Raw genomic sequence first — 23,190 nt, 5'->3', positions numbered from 1 at the left:
CCAGCAATGGCACCCAGGTCTACCACCTGGAGCCAGCAACTGCACCCAGGTCTACCACCTGGAGTCGGCAACAGCACCTAGGTCTACTGCCTAGAGCAGGGGTCTTCAAACTATGGCCCTCCAGATGTTCATAGACTATTCCCATGAGCCCTACCACTTGGCCATGCTGGCAGGGGCTGATGGGAATTGTAGTCCATGAACATCTGGAGGGCCATAGTTTGAAGACCCCAGGCCTAGAGCCAGGGAAGTGCCCAGGTCTACTGCCTGGAGCCATTGACAGCGCCCAGGTCTACTGCCCAAAGCCAGCAAGGCGGCCAGGTCTACCCCCTGGAGCCAGCAATGGCACCCAGATCTACCACCTTAGAGTTGGCAACGACGCCCAGGTCTACCGCCCAGAGCCAGCGAGCGCTGCCCGGGCCTGTGATACCCCATGTCCCTCTGGCAGATATGCCCCTGCCAGCAGCACTCTTGAATAGCACCCCTCGCCTAAAAACAATTCCATGCGGTGGTATGCCACTCTAAACCCACTGATTTAAATGGACTTAGACAGCAGTAGATCACACAAGGTTGGTCCTGTTGGTCTGGTGAAGTAGAGTCATGCAAATGGCTCTGAAGGAATCAGCCAGGATTTCAGGTAAATGACACTATAGATTTGGTGTCATTAGATAACCAGCTTAGAAGATACCAAGTACAGCTTAGAAGATACTAAGTACAGTTCTCTGGGAAATGTACAGGTATCAACAGTGTCTCTGTACTGGAGGCAAGAAAGTTACTCCTGCCTTCGACACTATTATATTTCTGAGTGATGGTGGACCAGGACCAAGTAGGCTGGGGGCTGAGAGGAGGACACAGGCGTCACACACTAACATAGTCTCAGAGGGGAGCCATTTTGATCTGCGGTAAAAGACCATGATGTGAATTCAAGTAGCAGTTCTGAGGCCAACAAGATTGTAAAAGGGTGAGTGTCGGACACTCATGGCTCCCTTCATTGTGTGATGAAGGGCACTTTGACTCTCCAAAGCTCATGCCCAGAACATCTCACAGTCTCTAAATTGCTACTGATGCAGGAGCAGCAGTGGCCTAGTGGTTAAGAGCAGGTGCACTCTAATCTGCAGGAACCGGGTTTGATTCCCCGCTCTGCCACCTGAGCTGTGGAGGCTTATCTGGGGAATTCAGATTAGCCTGTGCACTCCAACACACGCCAGCTGGGTGACCTTGGGCTAGTCACAGCTTTTCGGAGCTCTCTCAGCTCCACCTACCTTTTTATAGCTCATTGCTGTCTGTAATCACTGCATATGTTTTAATGGGTTTCAGTGTTTTATGTTGTTGATGTTATGCTGTTGACTGCTGTTCGGTAGAACAGCCGTATCGTGAGCCGCCTCGAGCCCTTCGGGGATGAGGCGGCCTATAAGTTCAATAAATAAATAAATAAATAAAAATACCTCACAGGGTGTTTGTTGTGGAGAGCGGAAGGGAAAGGAGATTGTCAGCCCCCTTTGAGTCTCCTTACAGGAGAGAAATGGGGGATATAAATCCAACTAGTCGTCTTCTTCTTCTTCATATCCAGCAGTCCACTGACATGACCAGCAGCCCGCTTGATAATGAATTGTTTCCACTGCGTGAATGCAGAAAAATTTCCACTTACTGAAAGTAGCCTCCCATGGCAGAGCTCGGGGGGGGGCACGGGGGGGGGGACCGTGCAGGATGCAAACTACCGGAGGCAGAATTTACTTCCTTTTCAGGGACAGAAGCAAAGGCAATCTGCTCTGTCCGTACTGATCCTACCACCTATCCATACTGGGGGAGGTTTTTTCGGGGGGGGGAGGGGAGGATAGCATTAGTCATGAAGTTTGACTGGCCATTACAGAGGCTCCGGCGAGAACAAATGACTCATCCTCCGCTTCAGCCTCTTGCGAAAGCTCCGTAACGCTGGAAAGCAGCTCTGCCTTCACACTCCACGGAACGTCCTTGTCAGGGTCAGCCGTCAGACCTTCCAGGAGCTGGGCCGGGCGGGTGCTCTTTGGATTGGGGCCCCTCAGCGTGGTGCCTCTGGGCACCCGGGCGCCCGCTGACACCTTTCCTGGCACCTGCCAAGTTTTTTCTAAAGTGGACAGCGCCAGGTAGGGCTAATGATTGTTGGAGATTTGATTGGCTGAGCAGATTTTTTTTAAAAAAATGCTGCGTTAGTCATAGCTGACATCACAGCACAAGAATCTTCATGGTACAACTGAAGGTCATTTTTGTTGCCTGCCTCGGCTTGATGCTGCAGCAATTCTATGGCAGCCATCTTACCGTTTTGCCAACCGCACTGTGTCCAAATTCTGAAGGTGCGCACGGGCTCCAAAAAAAATTGGGGATCGCTCCTTTGGAAGACAGTGGCCCCTTCAGCTTCCAAAATCACCCTTATGGTCTGGGTCTACTCAGAGGTGGGATCCAGCAGGTTCTCATAGGTTCCCGAGAGTAGATTAATAATTATTTGTGTGTGCCGAGAGGGGGTTACTAATGGGTGATTTTGCCACGTGATTTTTGCCTTAGTTATGCCCCTCCTCTCAGCAGTAGCGCGCAGAACTTGAAGCAGTCTAGCAGGAGGTGCACCGGCATGCATGGCAGCCTGTGCCTGCGTTTCCTGCCCAAGGACCGGCGCAGCGGCTGCGTCCTTGCCACAGCCCTGCCCAGGAATGCCCCGCCCCCAGAATGCCCGACCACGCCCCCATTGTGCCCTGCCCAGCCCCATTGGCGCTACGCCACAGTTTGAATCCCACCACCATGGGAACCTGTTACTAAAATTTTTGGATCCCACCACTGGCTCTACCCTTCCGTTGACACCAGTAAGCGGTCACAGGGTTGGACGCAAGTTGTGGAGTCCAGGGTTCAGATCTCTCTCTAGTTCCCAAATCTCCGTGAAGACCTAGCAAGCCCATCACTGTCAATGATCCTGACTGAGCTCACAAATAAAGAAAACTTGGAGGGATCATGTAGCTATTGTAGAAAGAGCAAAGAGATGAATTTGACATTTGTTAGCCGTCTCTCCAACCACGCAAGATCCAAGAGGCTGCACAGTCCTAAAAACCATCATAAAAGCCAGCTACAACAAAGATGGCCCTTGAGAACCCGATGGGATCGCCGTAGCTTGACCGCAATTAAAACAAAGAAACAAAGCAAGCGAAGAAACCAAACACAGATAGCCAAATCTGCAAGATAACCGGGGGGGGGGGGTTGATCTCCTCCAGATTGCTGGCAGGGAGTTGGTCCTGGACAGAAGCCGATTGGGCAAGAAATTGGTCAAGGGTCTCTCTTGAAGGATCATCTCCTTTTCATCAGGCAACCATTACTGAAATTGATCCCCACATAAATCAGCACAAGGCTTTGGGCTGAGCGCCAGTGGAAAGGGGCAATCCCCTGTGGGGGTCATGTTCTGCAACTATTCTGTTCTCCTGAGATACTCCAGAGAGCAGCATGGAAAAACCCGTTCCATGTCCATCCCCCATTCCAACACTGCTGTGGGTCCATAAACCTAAGGCCTGGTCCAGACATGCAAGGAGGTAACACAGGTCGTTTCCCCACTTACCTGGGTGAGTGGTTGCTGCGCGCTACTCCCAGTGCGCGTCATTTCTGACGCGCGCCCGGGCTTCCCCACGACCCCGAGCTCTGCGCGCGGCCATCAAAAGGCGCCGTTTCAAAAGGTGCCAGGAATGTCACACGCTGAGGGGGCGCGACAGCGGCAGCGTCAGGGCGGCTGCGTTGTCGCCGCCCCTGTAATGGGGAGTGCCGGGGGACCCCGCGCTACTTGGGGAGAGTAGCGCGCAGCAGCAGGTAAGTGGGGAAACGCTCACAGTGGCAGAGCTGTCCAGCGGTAGAAGTGGTGCTACTTCCGACAGTTCTGAAAGTTCCTTTGTACAAACAGAAAACAGAAAACACACTCATTTTCAATCAGCAGTTATGGAACCCAGGCGAGCATTTCAAAGTGCCACCCTCAGAAGCTTATGTGGGGAAAATGGCGCCCAGAGACAGCCATTCTCTGGGTGCTGCCCCTGATACTCCTGGGGGTGGGACTCAGGGGGGATGGGGCCCCACCCCCCAAGCCGCATCCCCCAGGCCTGCCCCCCCTTCCCGGCTCCCAGCCGGCAGTCAGCAGTCCCTTCTGCCCTCCCCTCTGGGATGTGTAGCTACTCTGCATGAGTAGCTACTCATAGCTCTAGGGAAAAAAAGAAACATACCACAGCTGTTACAGGGGACTGCAGCAATTCCCTCACCACCCATAGTTAGTTGACCCAAGTAGGTACTAAAACAGAACGCTGGGTTTCGCCTACAAATGTCTTCCACTAAAATCCCCGACAAATGAATGCTCACCTTCTAACCTGAAATGTTCAGACCCGACCAAATTTCTAGCTAAGCTCAGAGTGACAACAAGGGGGCTTTCCCCACTTACCTTCTGCTGCGTGCTACTCCGGGAAAGTAGCGTGGGGTCCAGCGGCGCTCCCCACTTGCCCCGACGCTGCCGCTCTTGCACCACCTCAGCGCGCGTCATTCCTGGCGCTGAAGAAACGGCACCTCGTGGGGAACCCCAAGAGCGCGCCAGGAATGACGCGCGCTGAGGGGGCGCGAGAGTGGCGCGCAGCAGAAGGTGAGTGGGGAAAGCCCCAAGCAGTGCAATCTGAAAGCCTCTGAACTAGTTATAGGTCCCCAGGCCAAGAGCCCTTTAGCCCTCGCCCTCTGTCCTCAGCTCTGCCTCCCAGCCCAGCCTGCCTCAATTCTGCCTCTGGTGGGAAGGAGTCCTGCAATTCAAAGCCTCACAGCCCCCACCTCTCAACAACCACAGCCACAGCAGAAAGTAGGGTCAGCAATCGACCCCAGACAAACAGAACTGCCTCACTCAAACAAACTGGCCAGCAGCAGCAGGACTTTTAGTACACATCCAAACAGAGAAAGCTCAATGGACTCCTAAGTCCTACACAGAGCTAACTCTCAGACAAATGTAGTGGTGATTCAGTCTTTATGCCTCTTTCTATCTGCTTTTTCAGCATGTGGCACAGACTGCCAGATAGAAGTTCGGGTATCTGCCACAATGCTGGGCCATTCCCACCAGATGTGGCTACCATTCTTACTACATCCAATCTCAACTCCCTGCAAGATGTAATGTGCTGCCATCAGCTCTCCTGGAGGGAAGATTTAAGAATATAGAACGTTCTAAAAGGGTTTGTTCTTGTGATCTGGTTACAGTTGAAACACTTGACCATTCTCTGTTTGCATGCCCTAAATATGATAAGATACGCATGAAATAGATGAATTCCATTTTCTTGCAATGTTCTCAGTGGCATGAGTGTTATAAGATACCCAATCTCCTGAACAGCTCTGATGTGCTCTTTTGTGAAACTGTTGCAAATTTTATACTGGAAATTAGTAATTTTAACTGCATTTCTTAACCTTGTTTCGTTTTAACATTTTGTCCTGTTTTATATGCCAATAAAGGCTTGTGTTGTGTTGTTATGTTAACTCCCTGACAGACAGTCCGTCCGTCCGTCCACCCATCCGTTCGTGTCCATCCATCCGTGTATCTGTCTATAGATTTTTTACCCCGCCCATCCCCTAGGGCTCAGGTTAGCAACACAACATCATAAGAAGCTTTCTACATTTAAAACAACAATAAATAACACTAAAACAATTTATACAATATAAAAAACCACAATGACAACTTAAAACCCCCCAATTTATTTACAACATGTTTTAATTCCATTCTCAGTTTACTTTGTGTTTGCATGTGTATAAACTTTCAGAGTGCAGATACAACCCTGGAAAAAATGCACGACCCACCCAAACTGAACCACTTTAATTCTTCCTTGATACTGGAACTTCGGGATAAACTGTGTCATACCGAACTTCAAAGTGCTTGAAACTGCTTAATAGATCATCCCTAAAACATATGAACGGCTCAAATTTCATCACCGTTATCCGAGTGCTCGAAGTCCCGGACATAGTTTATATAAAGACCACAGCCCTAGTTGGTCATCTGACAGGTGAAACAGTTGATAGGAAGTTATAATGTCCCATGAATCAAACCATGATAGTCCTTATAGCAGTGATTCTCAACCAGGGTTCCATGGTACCCTGGGGTACCATGAGCACGTCCCAGGGGTACCCTGACAATGCTACCGCCTGCCCCCCCCCCCGGAATCAAATGGATTTTGAAGGGGCGGGGGGAGGGGTGTTTGGAAACCTCATGGGCTTCCTTTAAACAACATTTAAAACAGCATTGTTTTATTTGCCTAAATGCGGTGTGGATTGGGGGGGGTAGATTTAAAGGGAGCTTTCCCTTTAAATCCCCCCAAATCCATGCTGAATTTAGGCAAACAAACAACGCGGCTGTCAATGCTGCTTTCCCTCCCCTCCCCCTGCTTGCCACTCCCCGCACCTTCAGGCCAAAAAAGGAAAAAAACCCTTAAAATGCAAAAAAAATTAAAAAAAATTCAAATGAACCTCAAGGGTACCTTGAGATATGAAGAGCGAGGTCAAGGGTACCGCGATGTTGAAAAGGTTGGGAAACACTGCCTTATAGGAATGACAGGAAGGCATTATGATGAACTTGAAGTATGCATTACTGTTATACCACCTAAACAAGCATCCTCCATTAAGTCCAGAAGAAAATGTTTGGCCATTTTCACGCTCCTGTGTCCAGTCCCGCCATTCTAAGTGACCATGAAGGAGTTTATCAGATCAATTTTGTAAAGCATTGCTGGGATTCTTGGGGCCAGTAGACGTTGGGGTTAAATGACCACCAGAGCATCTTGATTGTTAGTGTGAATGCTCACGGGTTCTTGCTCCACATTAGCAGTGGAGAAACATGGAGCACTTTGGCATCATACGACAATGTTGAGAAGTTTTACTACATGTATTGGATGGGAAAAGGGGTAAATCTCTTTCAGCTGTAGGGGAGCATTTACATAATATCAAGTTTTGTCCTCCAGAAAATACATGTTATGAGTCATACCGATTTCAGGTTTTCATAAATCAGATTTTTTTCTCTCTTAGCCATTCTGCTTTTCTTTTCTTTTTTAATGTGGATGGAAAGCTGTCCGATGGACTACCACAAGGACAGGATTTCTGTAACGTTTGCCTTTGAAAAAATAGGAATCATTTCCCTCCCTCTGCTCTCTCAAAAGATGAGAAATAATTCCATGACGAAAGAACTTTCCCCCAATACCTTTCAAAACAAGGCTGTAAAGTTGAGCTATATTTTAAGCCCCCCACGCCCCCCTCCTCCAAACCTCCCTTCTGTTATCACAAACAGGCGATGAGTATAAAGCCATTTGAAGTCTCCTAATTGCTTAAGGAGGAGGGGAAAAAAAGGAAATGTATTTGAATACTCACTTTGACGAATCTATGAAGTATATTACAAGAGCACCAATACTAAGAGCGAAGACTAAGACAACCTGCAAAAGAGAAGAAGACAGTCACCTTACAGGAAACAGGTGAATCACTGAGTGTTACATTTCAAAAGGCAGAGAGAAAACAGCCCACAACATTTCACAGCGCCGTCTTAATTGCCTTCTGTAAACTAACAACACCCCTTGTAGAGTTTGACCTGGCTGACGCATCAGGTTGGTAATCTATGCATTTGGAAGCAGTCCGGATCACACTCAAGGCCAAAAATCCAGATGACCAGGGGCATGCCACCTATGGGGAAGTGGGGTAACCCATGTACCCGGGCACACATAGACCTGGATGCTGGTGTCGGCTCCAAGTAGTATGCCTGGACACCAGCATGAGCTCCAGGCAGTAGACCTGGATGCTGGAGCAGGCTCCAGGTGGCAGACCTGGGCTCTGGGCGGTAAACCTGGGCAACCTGAGGAGGGGGGGCGTGGTGGCAGAGAAAATACAGATTTTGTCCCTGGGCTCCATTTTTTCCAAGATATGCCTCTGCAAATGACAAATTATTTGGTGGTTACAAACCTGTATCTGATGATGTAATTGACAATGTGCTGTTCTTTAATATTACCCGCAATTGACAACTCTAATCAATCTGTCTTGCTCAGGCTTGTTACCTCTGTCCTAGGCACAGTCACAAGTCAAGACAAAGTCAAAAAGCAAATAGGGCGGCCGTTTCTTGGTCAGGAAGATATTTTATTCAGGCCTGATAACAGCAACAGATAGCTATCTGAGTACCTGAGAGTTCAGGACCCAGATCAAGGGCGTGCATACACTTTTATAGAGATCATAAGTGGGCGCAGTTTGCTCAGTTAACTGGTCAATTTCCACCCCTCTGGTGCTACCTTGTATGGCAAACAGTCCCGTGTTACAAAAGCTAAATAGCAAGGTTAATACTTATTCTGCATAGCAACTCATGGTGGCCAAGAGGTGGGGGCTACCCAGAATGTTACAGAACAAAGAACTTTTCTTACTATTGCAAAAAAAAACACCAGCAGATCTTTTTCGAAACTGTCATAGGATGTAGCTAATACATGCTAGCTTGGGGTTATGTTCAGACACCTGTTAGCTACTTCAGGATATGAAGATCAAAAGCTAGCTAGCTTGTGGTCAATGCTTAGGCATCTATAAGCTTACTGCAGCAAAAACCTGATTCTTGTAAGTTCAACTCGAGCAGAGAATCTTTCTGCTCTGACCTTCCCCCCCTTTTGATCTATCTAAGCCAGTGATGGCGAACCTTTTTGAGACCAAGTGCCCAAATTGCAACCCAAAACCCACTTATTTATCGCAAAGTGCCAACACGGCAATTTAACCTGAATACTGAAGTTTTAGTTTAGAAAAAAACAGTTGGCTCCGAGGCGTGCGTTACTCAGGAGTAGGCTTGGTGGTAGTCTGTGGTTTTGCTTTGAAGCAACCGTGCAACTCTTCCAATGGGTGAATCATGATGCTAGGAGGGTTTTCTCAAAAGCAAGCCCCATTGCCAGCAACCGAGCTTACTCCCAGGTAAAGGATCATGCTTTAGTTCTTTGCATGAAAATCAGTGGGGTTTAACAGCGCTTAACAGGGCTGCTTCCCCAAAACTGGGTCTTAGGTTTAATGCTAATAATTGAGCCCAGCAGCCCAGGCCAGCCTAGATGTGGGGGGCACTCTGTTTGCATGTGCCCACAGAGAGGGCTCTAAGTTCCACCTCTGGCACCCGTGCCATAGGTTCGTCACCACTGAACTAAGCCATGTTCACAGGCTCAGTAATCAAGCAATGGGGTGTTGTGGGGTTTCCAGGCTATATGGCCAGGTTCCAGCACCATTTTCTTTTGATGTTTCACCTGCATCTGTGACTGGCATTCTGAAGATGCCAGCCACAGATGCAGGCGAAACGTCAGGAGAAAATGTTACTGGAACACGGCCATACACCCCAGAAACTCCACACCCCCCCCCCCCCGTGATTTCAGCCGTGAAAGCCTTCGACAATCAAGCAATGCTTCCTATGCAAAAGAAACCCCAGAATCAGTGCTCAGTAGAAGAGAAGAAGAAGAAGAGTTTGGATTTATATCCCCCCTTTCTCTCCTGTAGGAGACTCAAAGGGGCTGACAATCTCCTTGCCCTTCCCCCCTCACAACAAACACCCTGTGAGGTGGGTGGGGTTGAGAGAGCTCCGTAGAGCTGTGACTAGCCCAAGGTCACCCAGCTGGCGTGTGTGGGAGTGTACAGGCTAATCTGAATTCCCCAAATAAGGCTCCACAACTCAAGCGGCAGAGCTGGGAATCAAACCCGGTTCCTCCAGATCGGAGTGCACCTGCTCTTAGCCACTGCTCTTAACCACTACGCCACTGCTGCTCCTAGCACCTCCAGTTAGAAGATCTCCGCCAAAACAGCTGGGAAACGATTGAAATGGCACCCTCAGAGCATGTGGTTACTAGTCTCAGTAGGCTATGATTTAAGGTAGTGCATCTGACAGACGTCAGAAAAACCAATTGACAGCTGCAGACACCTCTGTCGTGTCATTTCCTGCTAGCTTGCTGAGGCTGAGATGCGAGGACAAGGCGAGACTGATAAAAGTCAATATTTTATGTGACGAAAATAAGAATGGAAACAGCTGTGATGTTCTTTGAACACGAGAGGCTCTCTACCACTGCTGGAAGACGTCACAATTAAAATAATTAAAATCTCCCTCTCAGAAGTTTCCACTCCGTTCTCAAGAAATTAGGCTAGATGCAGTTAACCGGTTTGCCCGATCAACCACGCAGGAAAGCAAGTCAGGTCAAAGGTGGGTTGTCTGCCTAATTGGCAAAAGAAGACGAAAAATGTTTTCCCCTCTTGTAATGAACACTCAGAATTACAGATAAACCTGGGAGGTATATGGGGAACTCTGGACAAACAGGAATCACAGAACCATAGAGTTGGAAGAGACCCCAAGTGAGAAATGTGTTAGACCTGATTGTCACGGAAGAGTTTGACTCCCGGCAAATGTCCGGATGATTGAAATCTCCCATTACGACTGCTTCTCTTCGTTGTGCAAGTTGGGTCATCTGTTCCAAGAATGCCTCATCCATCTCTTCAGACTGGAATGGGGGTCTATAATAGACCCACACAGTGAGATCAGAGTTGTTTCTCTCCCCCTTAATTTTTACGCAAATGGTCCCAATCTGGCTCTCAGGATTTAAGTGATGGACCTGCTCACAGTTATAATAATCTTTTATGTATAATGTTACTCCTCCTCCTTTCCTATTTGATCTGTTTCTCTAAAACAGGCTATACCCTTCAATTCTTATGTTCCCATCATGAGACTCATCCCCTTTTAGTTTCCTCTTAGTTACAAAAGTATGGAAAACAAAGAAGAATGCCGGCAAGAAGAATGAGGAGTAAATATTAAAGGACTACGAAAAAAACAATATTTAGTTATTGAATTTTTATTTTAGCTCTATCGTTTTTTGTAAAGTTAGACATAGTTGTAAATATAGGTAAGGATTAGATAGAGTCTAAACTGTAATAGTAAAAAGAGGACAAGGGATTAGAAGTATAACTAACTGATTATAGATCAATTTGAATATGCAGTGCCCCCTACTGCTCTCTATTGCCCCTTGTTTTGGGGGCTGTTACATCAGGGTCCCCTCATATTGAGGGGCCCACCGTCCCCCCCCCTCTTCTGGGGCTAGGTTTTAAATCTGGGGTTGGACGTCTGTTTATTTATGTATTAAACTGTTTTCACTGGTTTAAAGTTATTTTATTGTTGACATGAGATGGAGCTTATGTATTTATATTGTATGTGTGATTTGCTCCTGTTTGTTGCTGAATTTTGTTGTTCACCGCCCGGAGCCCTTCGGGGATCGGGCGGTATAGAAATTGAAACAATAAATAAATAAATAAATAAATAAATAAATAAATAAATAAATAAATAACACTGGGTGAAGTAATATGGTTTCAGTAAAGAGATCCGATAACAAGGCGAATTTCTATTGATTTAAGTTTATAAGACACTGACTTTGTGTTTTCTTTACTTCTCTATATTTGTTTATATGAGATAAATAAGAACTACATAGAAAAAAGGGGGGGAGGGAAATCCCCAGAAGACAACCCCGGAGGTGAAGGAAGGAAGTTACAGACAACTACTGACCCGGAAGCACGCCACGGAAGCTGATTTGACTCGGCTTTTAAATAAAAGAAAAAAGACAGGACCATGCAGAGTCTCAGTTAGAAACACGTATAAAGTTATTTTAATTTTAACTAATTTGGGAGATAAGAAAGAATGTATAAGGAGAAATAAGAAATATGTTGATTTTTTTTCTTTCGATATATCCTCCTGTAATGTTGTTCCATTATTTTAACTTAATAAAAAGTATTCCAAAAAAAATGAGACTCATCCCCCCAGGTTTCAGTGATGCCTATTATATCGTGGGGAGGGTCACGGGGAGCAGACGATCTACTTGAAATACTCGGAAGAAGCAACCAGAGAGGAAACCTGGATGATTTGTGCTTCTGCCGAGGTTTCCATCCACATCTGAAGTGGAAGAGATGCGCATTTTCCGCATGAGGGCAAGTGCTGCTTTCTGTTTCCGCCTCAACCTGCGAGAAAATGCACATCTCTGTACCTTTCAGACAGAACCCAGCAGTGTGCAGAGTGGAAGTGAAAGTCACTCATGCTTCGATTCTTTCTCATGCTCCGGAACATCACAAGATGCTTTATGAAAGTCAGGCTATGAGATGGGGGGGGGGGGGGGGTGGGGGGGGGGGGGGTGGGGGGGGGGGGGGGTTGGGGGGGGGGGGGGGGGGGGGGGGGGGGGGTGGGGGGGGAGGGGGGTGTGGGGGGGGGTGAGGGGGGGGGGGGGGGGGTGGGGGGGGGGGGGGGGGGGGGGGGGGGGGGGTGGGGGGGGGGGGGGGTGGGGGGGGGGGGGGGTGGGGGGGGGGGGGGGTGGGGGGGGGGGGGGGTGGGGGGGGGGGGGGGTGGGGGGGGGGGGGGGTGGGGGGGGGGGGGGGTGGGGGGGGGGGTGGTGTGGGGGGGGGTGGGGGGGGGGGGGGTGTGGGGGGGGTGGGGGGGAACGGGGGGGGGGGGGTGGAGGGGGAGGGGGGGGAGGGGGGGGGAGGGGGGGGGAAGGGGGGGGGGGGGGGGGGGGGGGGGGTAAATTGGCCATGCTGGCAGGGGCTGATGGGAATTGTAGTCCATAACATCTGGAGTGCCAAAGGTTTGCCACCACGGAGTTATAGGAAGGGGGGGATCAAAATGCTACTGCAACACAGTCATTCTGCCCACAAACCCCACCATACTCCAGTGATTCTGGCCATGAAAGCCTTCAACAAAACAACTTTTCTTAAGTTTCCCTATCTGGTCACCTGAAGATAATTCTTAGTTGCTCCTGGTGATTAGTTGAGTAACTTTTTATAGAGTACTTTGTTAAACTGAACTAACAATTCCTGGGAATGTATCAGTGGAATCAACATTCTGTTTCTGATACAGAGAAAATGTTGCCCCAGCTAAGCAAGAAATCTGAGGGGAAGCTTAAAATGGGAAATAATCCAGCGAGTAATTCTGTACACTTAAAATGAGATAAATTATTTTCATTAGTAGCATAACTACAAGAGAAAAAAATTATTACTGCCAGCTTCAGTGCTTGAGAAGCCATGTTCAGATGTGAGAAACTACATGCAAAGTCGTATGAATTTTGCACAGGCATCTCATGCTTCGTCACTGGTAGCTCAGAGAGATTTGTTTACAAAGGAACTGGAAAGGAACAGACTGCGGTCGAATCCCCACTACCGGCTTAGCCAGGTTTCAGAACACAAGCTAACCAGGTGGCAGATTCCGTTTCTGGCGCTCGTTCTCCCCGTTAATCCATGTTCCGGCAGGACCTGGTTGCAAGTGGCATAGACCCCATTAACACGGCTCTACAGAGCTCAGATCCAGGACCTATATCCTTCAACCCCCCCGTTTTGCCCCACACCAAATGTCCCTTACAATTTCTACAACATTTGCACTACAGAGCTTCAAAGAACCTGGGAACCGTTCACACCTTCTTGCAGATGAGCTGGCGCCAGGAGGTTGCCAGGAAGGGAAGAGGGAAACTGGAAAGCATTTACAGGAAAACATTTGCAATTCCCACACAGCAAGACATCTAGGTACTGACAGGAATGGTCCTGACAACTGGCCCTTGAAATCCCTGCGTATCTAGAAATGCTGACTGATTACCCAGTGCTCAGTGTCAAAAGTGTTCATAATGTTGTGACTGCCGCTGCTTAATGCCAAAAAATACCCAACAAGCACCATGGTGTTGTGGGTTTTCTGGGCTGCATGGCCATGTTCCAGTAGCATTTCCTCCTGACGTTTCACCTGCACCTGTGTCTGGCATCTTCAGATCCTCAGATCCAACCACAGATGCAGGCGAAACATCAGGAGAAAATGCTGCTGGAACATGGCCATACAATCTGGAAAACCCACAAAACTCTAGTGATTCCGGCCATGAAAGCCTTCGGCAATACATTCCACAAGCACTTTGCGAGCATCCAGTAGGCAAGCCACCTGAATGTGCCCACTCACAAACAGGCTCTGCTGCCCGTCCCAGTTGATCGCCTCTATCCAACCCATAAACCTCACCTCTCAGTAGGGGACTAGGTCCCTTCCGCACACACAAAATAATGCGTTTTCAAACCACTTTCACAACTGTTTGCAAGTGGATTTTGCTATTCCGCACAGCTTCAAAGAGCACTGAAAGCAGTTTGAACGTGCATTATTCTGCATGTGCGGAATGAGCCTTTGTTTGGGAGTGGGCTTCTTAGCAGAGGTCAGGCTTTGACTAGGGCAGGGGTGGCTGACCGTCGGCGCTCCAGATGTTCATGGACTACAATTCCCATCAGCCCCTGCCAGCATGGCCAATTGGGTTGGCCACCCATGGACTAGGGCTTCATTTCCTGTATACTGCTCTCTTAAGGCAGCCCTCTTCTAGGTGAGTCCAGGAGATTTCCTGGAATTTGAACTTGCCTCCGGACTACAGAGATCAGTTTCCCTTGAGGAAAAGGCTACATTAGAGGGTGGGCTCAATGGTATTGTCCCCCACTGAGGACTCCAGGCTCCAGTGCCAAATCTCTGGGAATTTCCCAACCCAGATTTGGCAATCTTATTCTCTGTCTTTCTTCACTAACTACCCTGTTTCCCTGAATATAAGACATCCCCGGAAAATAAGACGTAGTAGAGGTTTTGCTGAAGTGCAAAATAGAAGGCATCCCCCGAAAGTAAGACGTAGCCAAGTTTTTGTTTGGAAGCATGCCCGATGAACAGAACACAGAAAAATAAGACATCCCCTGAAAATAAGACATAGCACATCTTTGGGAGCAAAAATTAATATAAGACACTGTCTTATTTTCGGGGAAATACGGTAGTATGAAGTTCTACTAAGGCTGACGGAAGTTTTTTCTCCATGGTGTTCCAAATTGTGTCTCCATCAAACCTCAGAAAGCCCAGTACATTCTGAACACGTATCCGCAGCAGGTATGGAATCATATGCTCTAAACCAGGGGTGGGCAATTATTTTTTCCATGGGGCCGCATAAGAAACAGAAAATATTGTGGAGGGCCGGGCCAAAAGAGTATTTTGAAAATCCATGAAATGGCAATGACAGCGGCCTGGGAGCTTTCAAGCCTGGCTCCCCAGCGAGCAGGGGGGCGGCTTTGAAAATCCCGCAGAAGCCATGCATGAGCTGGCAAACCGGCTTCTGGGGCTTTCGAAAGTGCATTACCTCGCAGCAAGGTGGGCAGCAAGGCAACCGCTCTTTAAGCCAGCATTACCCCCCCAGCACGGCAGAGGGGCCAGTCAGGGTCATCCGGCGGGCCGGATGTGGCCCGCGAGCCGTATAATGCCCAGGTCTGCTCTAAACACTGCTTTTTTTTTAAAAAAAAAGAGCAAATCGTCCATACAAACATATGGTGCGATCAACTGCAAAAATCAACAACACAAAAGGCAATTCCTGTCCTTCTGCTCTCAGGGACATTTTTTCCCCTCCACTCTCCAACAGCTGGATTTCTGCTCCCTAAATTATAATCATTTGTGAGCTAAGTGATATGTGAAGGACACCGATCTCTACCGGACAGAAAACTGGGGAAATTAACCACAGGAAAAATGATTGCTGAATATAGCTGTGCCAGTTTCCTTTGGAAAGCTAAGTGATTAAGCATATTTAGATGCCTTTCTAAGGATCAAAACAGGCACGTTTTAAGCCTTCAAAGAGCAGGATCACAAGGAAGGCATGAAGGTCTTCCGCAGCCATTAAAAGAGAAATCAATTGAGGTGAAATGACTGAAAAAGAAGACAACAACGGCAGAACAGAAGATCTGCAAGCCACGACCTCACAAGACCTGTGTTTGACTGCAACACGAAATGCATGAAACTCGGAAGCAGGGAGAAACATTACAGAGGCAATCCTAAAGACACTTCCCGTTTAATACCATGGGGCTTACTTCTGAGTAGACCTTCTGAGAAGTGCTCCATAAGTAACGAAGCTTGGATGAGCAAAACCTGTCTTGATATTTCCATAAATATTTCCAACTCCCCACATCTAGGGCAGAATATTTTGGACCACTATCTGCAATATGGTACGATAATTTTCCTTTCTTCATAAACATGGACGAAGCGCAAATAGTCAAACTTCTGTTGCTAAGGCTACTTGACGCTGAAAACCAACTGCTTTCTACTCAGCACATGAAGGGCATTGTACCGGAGGGCTCCTACCTTCCCCCCTTCAGTAAAGGGCTGCCAAGGTATTTCTATAATATATCTTCACCGCACCTCCAACGTACCTTAATGCTAGCCCGACTGAACGTCCTACCCTCAGCAGTCCTGAGAGGCAGATTTCTCCAGATCCCATACCAACAAAGAACGTGTCCCTGCTCACAAAAAGCCATCGAAACAATCGAGCACATCCTCCTAGATTGCGAACTATATGCTTCATCTAGAAGACAATATATAGACCCATATACTGAGAACTGTGCCTACTCATCAGACAAGGTCAAATCTTTCTATCTGCTTTGTGATCGGTCTCCTCAGAGATCCCTAGATGTTGCCAGATTCCTGGCGCTGGCACAACAGATTCGCCACAGATTTTTGTTTGTTTGTTTGTTTGTTTGTTTGTTTGTTTATTGTTTTAACTGCTGGAAATGTCTGAACCTACTTATTTTAACTTGATTCTCCTCAACCTCTCTGTTGTATTTTAAACTCATGCCAATAAAAGGTTGATGAGGATGATGATGATGATGATGATGATGATGATGATGATGATGATGATGATGATGATGATGATGATGATGATGATGATGATGATGATGATGATGATGATGATGATGATGATGATGATGATGATGATGATGATGATGATGATGATGATGATTTTCCAGGCTGTGTAGCCATAGTCTGGTAGCTTTTGCTTCAAGCATTTCACCTGCGTCTTCGAATACCAGCCATAAATGTGGGTGAAATGTTACGAGAGAAAAACTAGACCATGCCTCAGAACCAAGAAAAGCCCACAACGGTCAGCTGATTAAAACCTTCGACAGCGCATCAAGCACATTTCTCCTTAGCCAGCTAAGTTAGTAAATCGAAATTGGAAAAATGATATAAACACAGTCCTCAGATTGCAAAGGCCTTAGCAGACCAGGTGCTCAGGAGCAGCAGCAGCAGCAGGCCATTGCTTTCACATCCTGCATGTGAGCTCCCAAAGGCACCTGGTGGGCCACTGCGAGTAGCAGAGTGCTGGACTAGATGGACTCTGGTCTGATCCAGCAGGCTAGTTCTTATGTTCTTATGTCCTCTCTGATGAATGATGTAACAAACTGATATTACATAATGTAAATATAGTATGTTAATTTAACTGCCCTAAGCATCTTCCAATCCATGAATATTATAATCAGACTAGCAGGGCCCGGCCACGCGTTGCTGTGGCAATTGTCCTTCTCATCACAGTCCGCAACCCACACAGATGTCCATGCAGGTCCAATGATCCGTAGCATGGCCTTTTGGGGTGGTCAAATGGAATCCCTCTTTCCCTTTTCGATTCACATTGTTATATGGTGGTGTCTTGTTTTTTTAGTATAAGGTAACCCTTTCCATTCCACAACGGAACTGTCCAGAGTGCGAATCCCGCTATCCATGAGGCTGAGAGAGCTCTGAAGAACTGTGACTAGCCCAAGGTCACCCAGCTGGCGTGTGTGGGAGTGCACAGCCTAATCTGAATTCCCCAGAGAAGCCTCCACATCTCAGGCGGCAGAGCTGGGAATCAAACCCAGTTCCTCCAGATTAGAATGCACCTGCTCTTAACCACTACGCCACTGCTGCTCACTTCTTCCAGAAGAAGAAGAAGAAGAAGAAGAAGAAGAAGAAGAAGAAGAAGAAGAAGAAGAAGAAGAAGAAGAAGAAGAAGAAGAAGAAGAAGAAGAAGAAGAAGAAGAAGAAGAAGAAGAAGACGACGACGACGACGACGACGACGACGACGATTTATATCCCCACTTTGTTGTGGAGGATGGGTGAAGGGAAAGGAGATTGTAAGCCCCTTTCAGTCTCCTTACAGGAGAGAAAGGGGGGATATAAATCCAAACTCCCCTCTCTCTCTCTCTCTCTCTCTCTCTCTCTCTCTCTCTCTCTCTCTTTCTTTCTTGCTGTCTACCCCTACCCTCAACAGCTTGCCTCTTGGTCTCCTCCTTCTAGAACTGATTAATTGAAATCCACAGGCTTAAGACGGTGGCACTCTCGATTGCTGCTCATGAATCCCATCAATTAACTGGCCAGCCGTCTGTTTTTCCTTCCTTGCGTAGCACAGGCTCACCACTAAAGGCACAAAACCCCTTCCCGCCGGCTCCTAATTGCCCTTCTATATTAAGGAAACCTTGCCGATAAACGCTGGAGGCAATCAACTGACTGTAACCGTGAATGATGACAGCGCACTGGTGACCACACAACCGAAAGAGCCAACCGGGGATGGCAGCACCCTGGAACTAATCAGGGCTCGTGAAAAACACCAAAGCTGCTGGCACAGCAGTTAGATCAAATGTTTCTGAAGGTCAGACTGAGAAGGCTGCTTTGCTGCGTGGCTTTCTTTTGCCCTCTGTGCTGCATCCACGATTTGAAGATAATGATGACCATCTGCTTGGTCCTGATAGGGGTGCCAACTCCCAGGTAGTGTAACCCCCATGCTCAGAATGGGTTGACCCAGAAAGGGGTGGAGACTCAAAGCAGCAAGAGGCTGCAGAGCTCATGTAGTTTGGAGGAGACAAGGCTACCAGACTCGGACCTTGGTTTGTATAAGTCCTTAACACCTTGTTAAGGGGTTTTTTTTATGTTTGTAATGGATGAGAGTTCTCCTGGAAACCTTCATCATGTTGAAGCCTGTTCATCAAGCCCTTGGAGTCTTCAGGAGCCAACCCATTTGCAAAGAAGAATTGGACTTGGCAGTATCAGTAGACTGTAAATATAAGGACTTGAAAATGCAACCTGAACAGGACCTTGAAGTGTGATGTTAAATGTTGATGTTATATGTTATATGTTAAGAAAGTAAACCATTTTGTTTTTAAAATTTGTTGTTGCAAACTCATTCCAAGTTCTGCCCCACAGAACCCACAGATAGAGGTTGAAGTAGCAGCTGGAGACCGCCTGGTATTACAACTGATCTTTGGGCTTCGGGGATCAGTTCTCCCAGAGAAAATGGCAGCTCTGGAGGGTGGGCCTTCTGTCTGGCTGAGTTCCCTCCTGTGCTCCTTTCCCCTCCCCTCCCCTCCCCCAAACCCTCTCCAGGTTCCATCCTAAATCTCCAGGAATTTCCCGACCCAGAACCCTATATAAAGGCATTAGGAGCAGCAATGGCGAAGTGGTCAAGAGCAGGTGCGCTCTAATCTGGACAACCGGGTTCGATTCCCCGCTCTGCCACTTGAGCTGCAGAGGCTTATCTGGTGAACCAGATTAGCTTGTGCACTCCAACACACGCCAGCTGGGTGACCTTGGGCTAGTCACAGTTCTTCGGAGCTTTCTCAGACCCACCCACCTCACAGGGTGTTTGTTGGGGGAGGGGGGAAGGGCAAGGAGATTTTAAGCCCCTTTGAGTCTCCTACAGAAGAGAAAGGGGGGATATAAATCCAACTCTTCTTCTTCTGCCAGGGTTTTATATTGTTGTTCTTGTTCTTGTAATGGGCCAATACACCCCTGTTCCTGGCAGCAGCATCCCTGGTTATTACATGACTTGGCCCCTCTGACTAGTAGTCCCTCCCTCCTATCTGTGCACACGGAAGGAGGATGGGTATTTGGGGGGGGGGAGTCTGTCCCATAGGGAAACAGAGCCCTTCCTGCCCCCCCCCCGCCCCGGCCAACTGCAATGGACTCTAATCTGAAGAACCAGGTTTGGTCCCCCCTCCTTCCCCACATGAGTGACAGACCCTTTTTGTGTGCCCTTCCTCACACTCACATGTACACACTCAAGAGACTGTTGACATTGTCCGGCGGAAAAACACTGAAGACAGAGAAAGAGTCTCATCACGAATGACCTCGTTCGCAACATTTAAACACTTGCCTCGGGCGTAACTCTGAATTCTTTTTCCTCTACTTCTGAATCACAGGGAAGCCAAATGGATTTATAATTTGATAAACATTGCTGACCCTGGTGTTTACTGCCAACAGTCTTTAACACCATGGTGCCGAACCTATGGCACTCCAGATGTTCATGGACTACAATCCCCATCAGTCCCTGCCAGCATTGTAGCCCATGAACATCCGGAGTGCCTTAGGTTCGCCACCACTGCTTAACATCTATTTACACTAGTGTGCATGCGATGGAACTCGCATTTTCATGTCCAAGAACGGCTGGCTGAGAAGTGAATGGGGGCAGCCCTGTGGCTTGAGGTTTGGGATGAGAAATTACTGGAGATTTGGGGGTGAAGCAGAGGAGAGGAATCTCAGTGGGACACAGTGACGCAGAGTTTATCCCCCAGAACAGCTCTTCTCTCCAGGAAAGCAGATCTCTGAAGATCTGTTATAAGTCTGGGAGATCTGCATGCAGCCCTAGATCTGGCATGGGTCTCCATTTTGGGGCAGGAGAATTTCCACCTTGTGCTCCTTTTCCAAAACCCGGAGCCTGCATTGAAAGGACTGTGTCTCCACTTTATCAGCAGTCATGCTAAAAATGATCATGTTGTAATCTGATGTACTAAACTCAACTTTGAAACATTTCCAGCAAGGAAACTGAGGGTGGTCACTTATTGAAGCACTCATATCCAAAGAACATTAGGCAAGAGTGGTGTGTTAGTGGTGTACCAGTGGTGTATTCCCAGTGGTGTACCACTAATGGGGACATGGGGTATCCATGTCCTTGGGCGCACGCCATTTCATCACATGGAGGGGTGCCAGGTGCTGGCCGGGTCCCCAAGCCCAGCCTCTCCCACAGCAGAGCAACCTGGCCGGCGCCCAAGCGGCTCCCCCCCCCCCATGCCAGGGCACCGCTTACCAGCTAAGTTGGTTGCGGTGGCTGCAGGCTGGCTCCCGCTTCCCCAGGGAGGCTGGGGAGGACAGGAGCCAGACTACCACCATGGCACCCAACCAAGCCACCCACTGCCGAGCCTCGCCCACCCCTCACCCTCCCTCCAGGTTGGCTGCAGGGAGGCAGGGCTCGGTGGCAGGCTCCGCAGGCTCCGCAGCAGCAGGGCAGGGTTAGCATTATCAGGCTCCGCCTGCCTGCCTGCTGCTGCGCCGCCTGTTCGAGATGCCCCCAAAGCCCTGCCCTCCCGCGGCCTCCCTGCTGTAAGTGGGGTGCGGGGGGTATGGGGAGCCAGTCATGCCCTGGGTGTCATTTAGGCCCGGTACCCACTCGTCAGAAACCAGCAATCATCCCCTCAACTGGAGTCAAGAATTCACAAGTGTTTTCCCCCTTTTGCTCTATTTCCTTTCTTAAAACATTCAGTCCTAAACAGGAAGTAACCCCCACTGATTAGACCTTCCTCAGATTCTGAGTGACCCTGTTTAGGATTGCACTGAAATCCCCTACAGGTGTCAAACTCACGGCCCTCCAGATGTTAAGGACTACAGTTCCCATCATCCCCTGCCAGCATGATGCTGGCAGGGGATGATGGGAGCTGTAGTCCTTAACATCTGGAGTCCTTAACATCTGGAGTCCTTAACATCTGGCAGGGATGATGGGAGCTGTAGTCCTTAACATCTGGAGAACCTCTGCCAGGCACATAGGGTACTCAAACAGCTTACAAACATCAACTAAAGTGCAACTGAACTGAGTTCTGCAGATTAAGAATCTGCCGCTCTTAACCACCACACCGCAGCTGGCTCTCTGGGAATGGGCAGCCGGCGGAGCAGCAAATTAGAAAAACAAAACAAAACACTGTGATCGAATCCTGGAAGCAAGAGAAAAGGCATATCAAAGCTGATCTGTAAATCAAAAACAACCACAACCAAAAAGATACTGTAAATTGCAAGCCTTAATGCAGTCCAGTCTACTTAGCACCAGTTTAATTTCTGTTGTATGTTAGTAGCAGAAGCAATCCTAAAGTCAGTGGGCTTATTAGGAGAATGTAACTCTATTTAAGACTGCATTGTGAATGCCACATTTTTTGCAACAGAGAAGGTTATATGGTCCTTGAAGGAAACAAGATGGTTTTCCAGCATTGTGGGGTTTTTTTTACCATTCTACGATCTTCTGTTTCTTTGCTTCATTAACAGCTGCTGGTGAATGACTAACAGTAGCAAATGTTCTGTTTGATAATGTTTGGACAGATGCTGCCAGGAAAGATAATACCTGCTCAAATGAAATATTCTTGATGAGAACAGCACCAGTGTATTAAACCAAGTCATTCCCCTGCTCCAGAAAGCGATCTGTTCCAATACACAACATACATTTACCACCTCTACAAGTATTCCTGATTGCACTGCCTCACAAGAAGAAGAAGAAGAAGAAGAAGAAGAAGAAGAAGAAGAAGAAGAAGAAGAAGAAGAAGAAGAAGAAGAAGAAGAAGAAGAAGAGTTGAAGTTAGATTTACATCCCCCCTTTCTCTCCTGCAGGAGACTCAAAGGGGCTTACAATCTCCTTGCCCTTCCCCCCTCACAACAAACACCCTGTGAGGTGGGTGGGACTGAGAGAGCTCCGAGAAGCTGTGACTAGCCCAAGGTCACCCAGCTGGCGTGTGTGGGAGTATACAGGCTAATCTGAATTCCCCAGATAAGCCTCCACAGCTCAGGCGGCAGAGCTGGGAATCAAACCCGGTTCCTCCAGATTAGATACACAAGCTCTTAACCTCCTACACCACTGCTGCTCCTACGATGGTTCTCCCTGGCCAGTGACGAAAGGAGAGGGAACTGCGCTCGGGGCATGAACTGCCCATGCACACCCTCCCCACCCCCAACAGGCCCCTCCCCACTCCCAAAATATCCCTCCCCACATGACTGCAATGGTGGCACCCGGGACAAGCCAACCCAGATGTTCCCATTGCAGCTACGCGCCTGCTCCCTGCATTGTCATTATAAACTGGCAGTCCAGTACAAACAGCTTCTCTGGCTCCGATAGTATCTCTCCTCACTACTGTCTTCTTCCTCATTTTGGGGTGGCTTGATAGCCAGCATGGTGTAGTGGTGAAGAGAAGGTACACTCTCATCTGGGGAACCGGGTTTGATTCCCTGCTCTGCCACTTGAGCTGTGGAGGCTTATCAGGCTTAGCTTGTGCACTTCAACACATTCCTGCTAGGTGACTTTGAGTTAGTCACAGTTCATCGGAGCTCTCTCAGCCCCACTCACCTCATAGGGTGTTTGT

General features: G+C 48.3%; 1 protein-coding gene across 1 annotated transcript in view; it reads right to left on the bottom strand.

The window, feature by feature from the left end:
• Positions 1-23,190, bottom strand: part of KCNMA1 (potassium calcium-activated channel subfamily M alpha 1) — a 657,488-nt gene that overhangs the window by 379,425 nt on the left and 254,873 nt on the right. The window contains exon 3 of the mRNA XM_048504456.1: positions 7,366-7,427. Within this exon, the coding sequence (XP_048360413.1) occupies positions 7,366-7,427 (62 nt within the window). The remainder of the gene's footprint in view (positions 1-7,365; positions 7,428-23,190) is intronic.

Source organism: Sphaerodactylus townsendi, linkage group LG07 (assembly GCF_021028975.2).
Source record: "Sphaerodactylus townsendi isolate TG3544 linkage group LG07, MPM_Stown_v2.3, whole genome shotgun sequence".
Taxonomy (NCBI): domain Eukaryota; kingdom Metazoa; phylum Chordata; class Lepidosauria; order Squamata; family Sphaerodactylidae; genus Sphaerodactylus; species Sphaerodactylus townsendi.
This window is presented reverse-complemented; position numbering and strand designations above follow the sequence as displayed.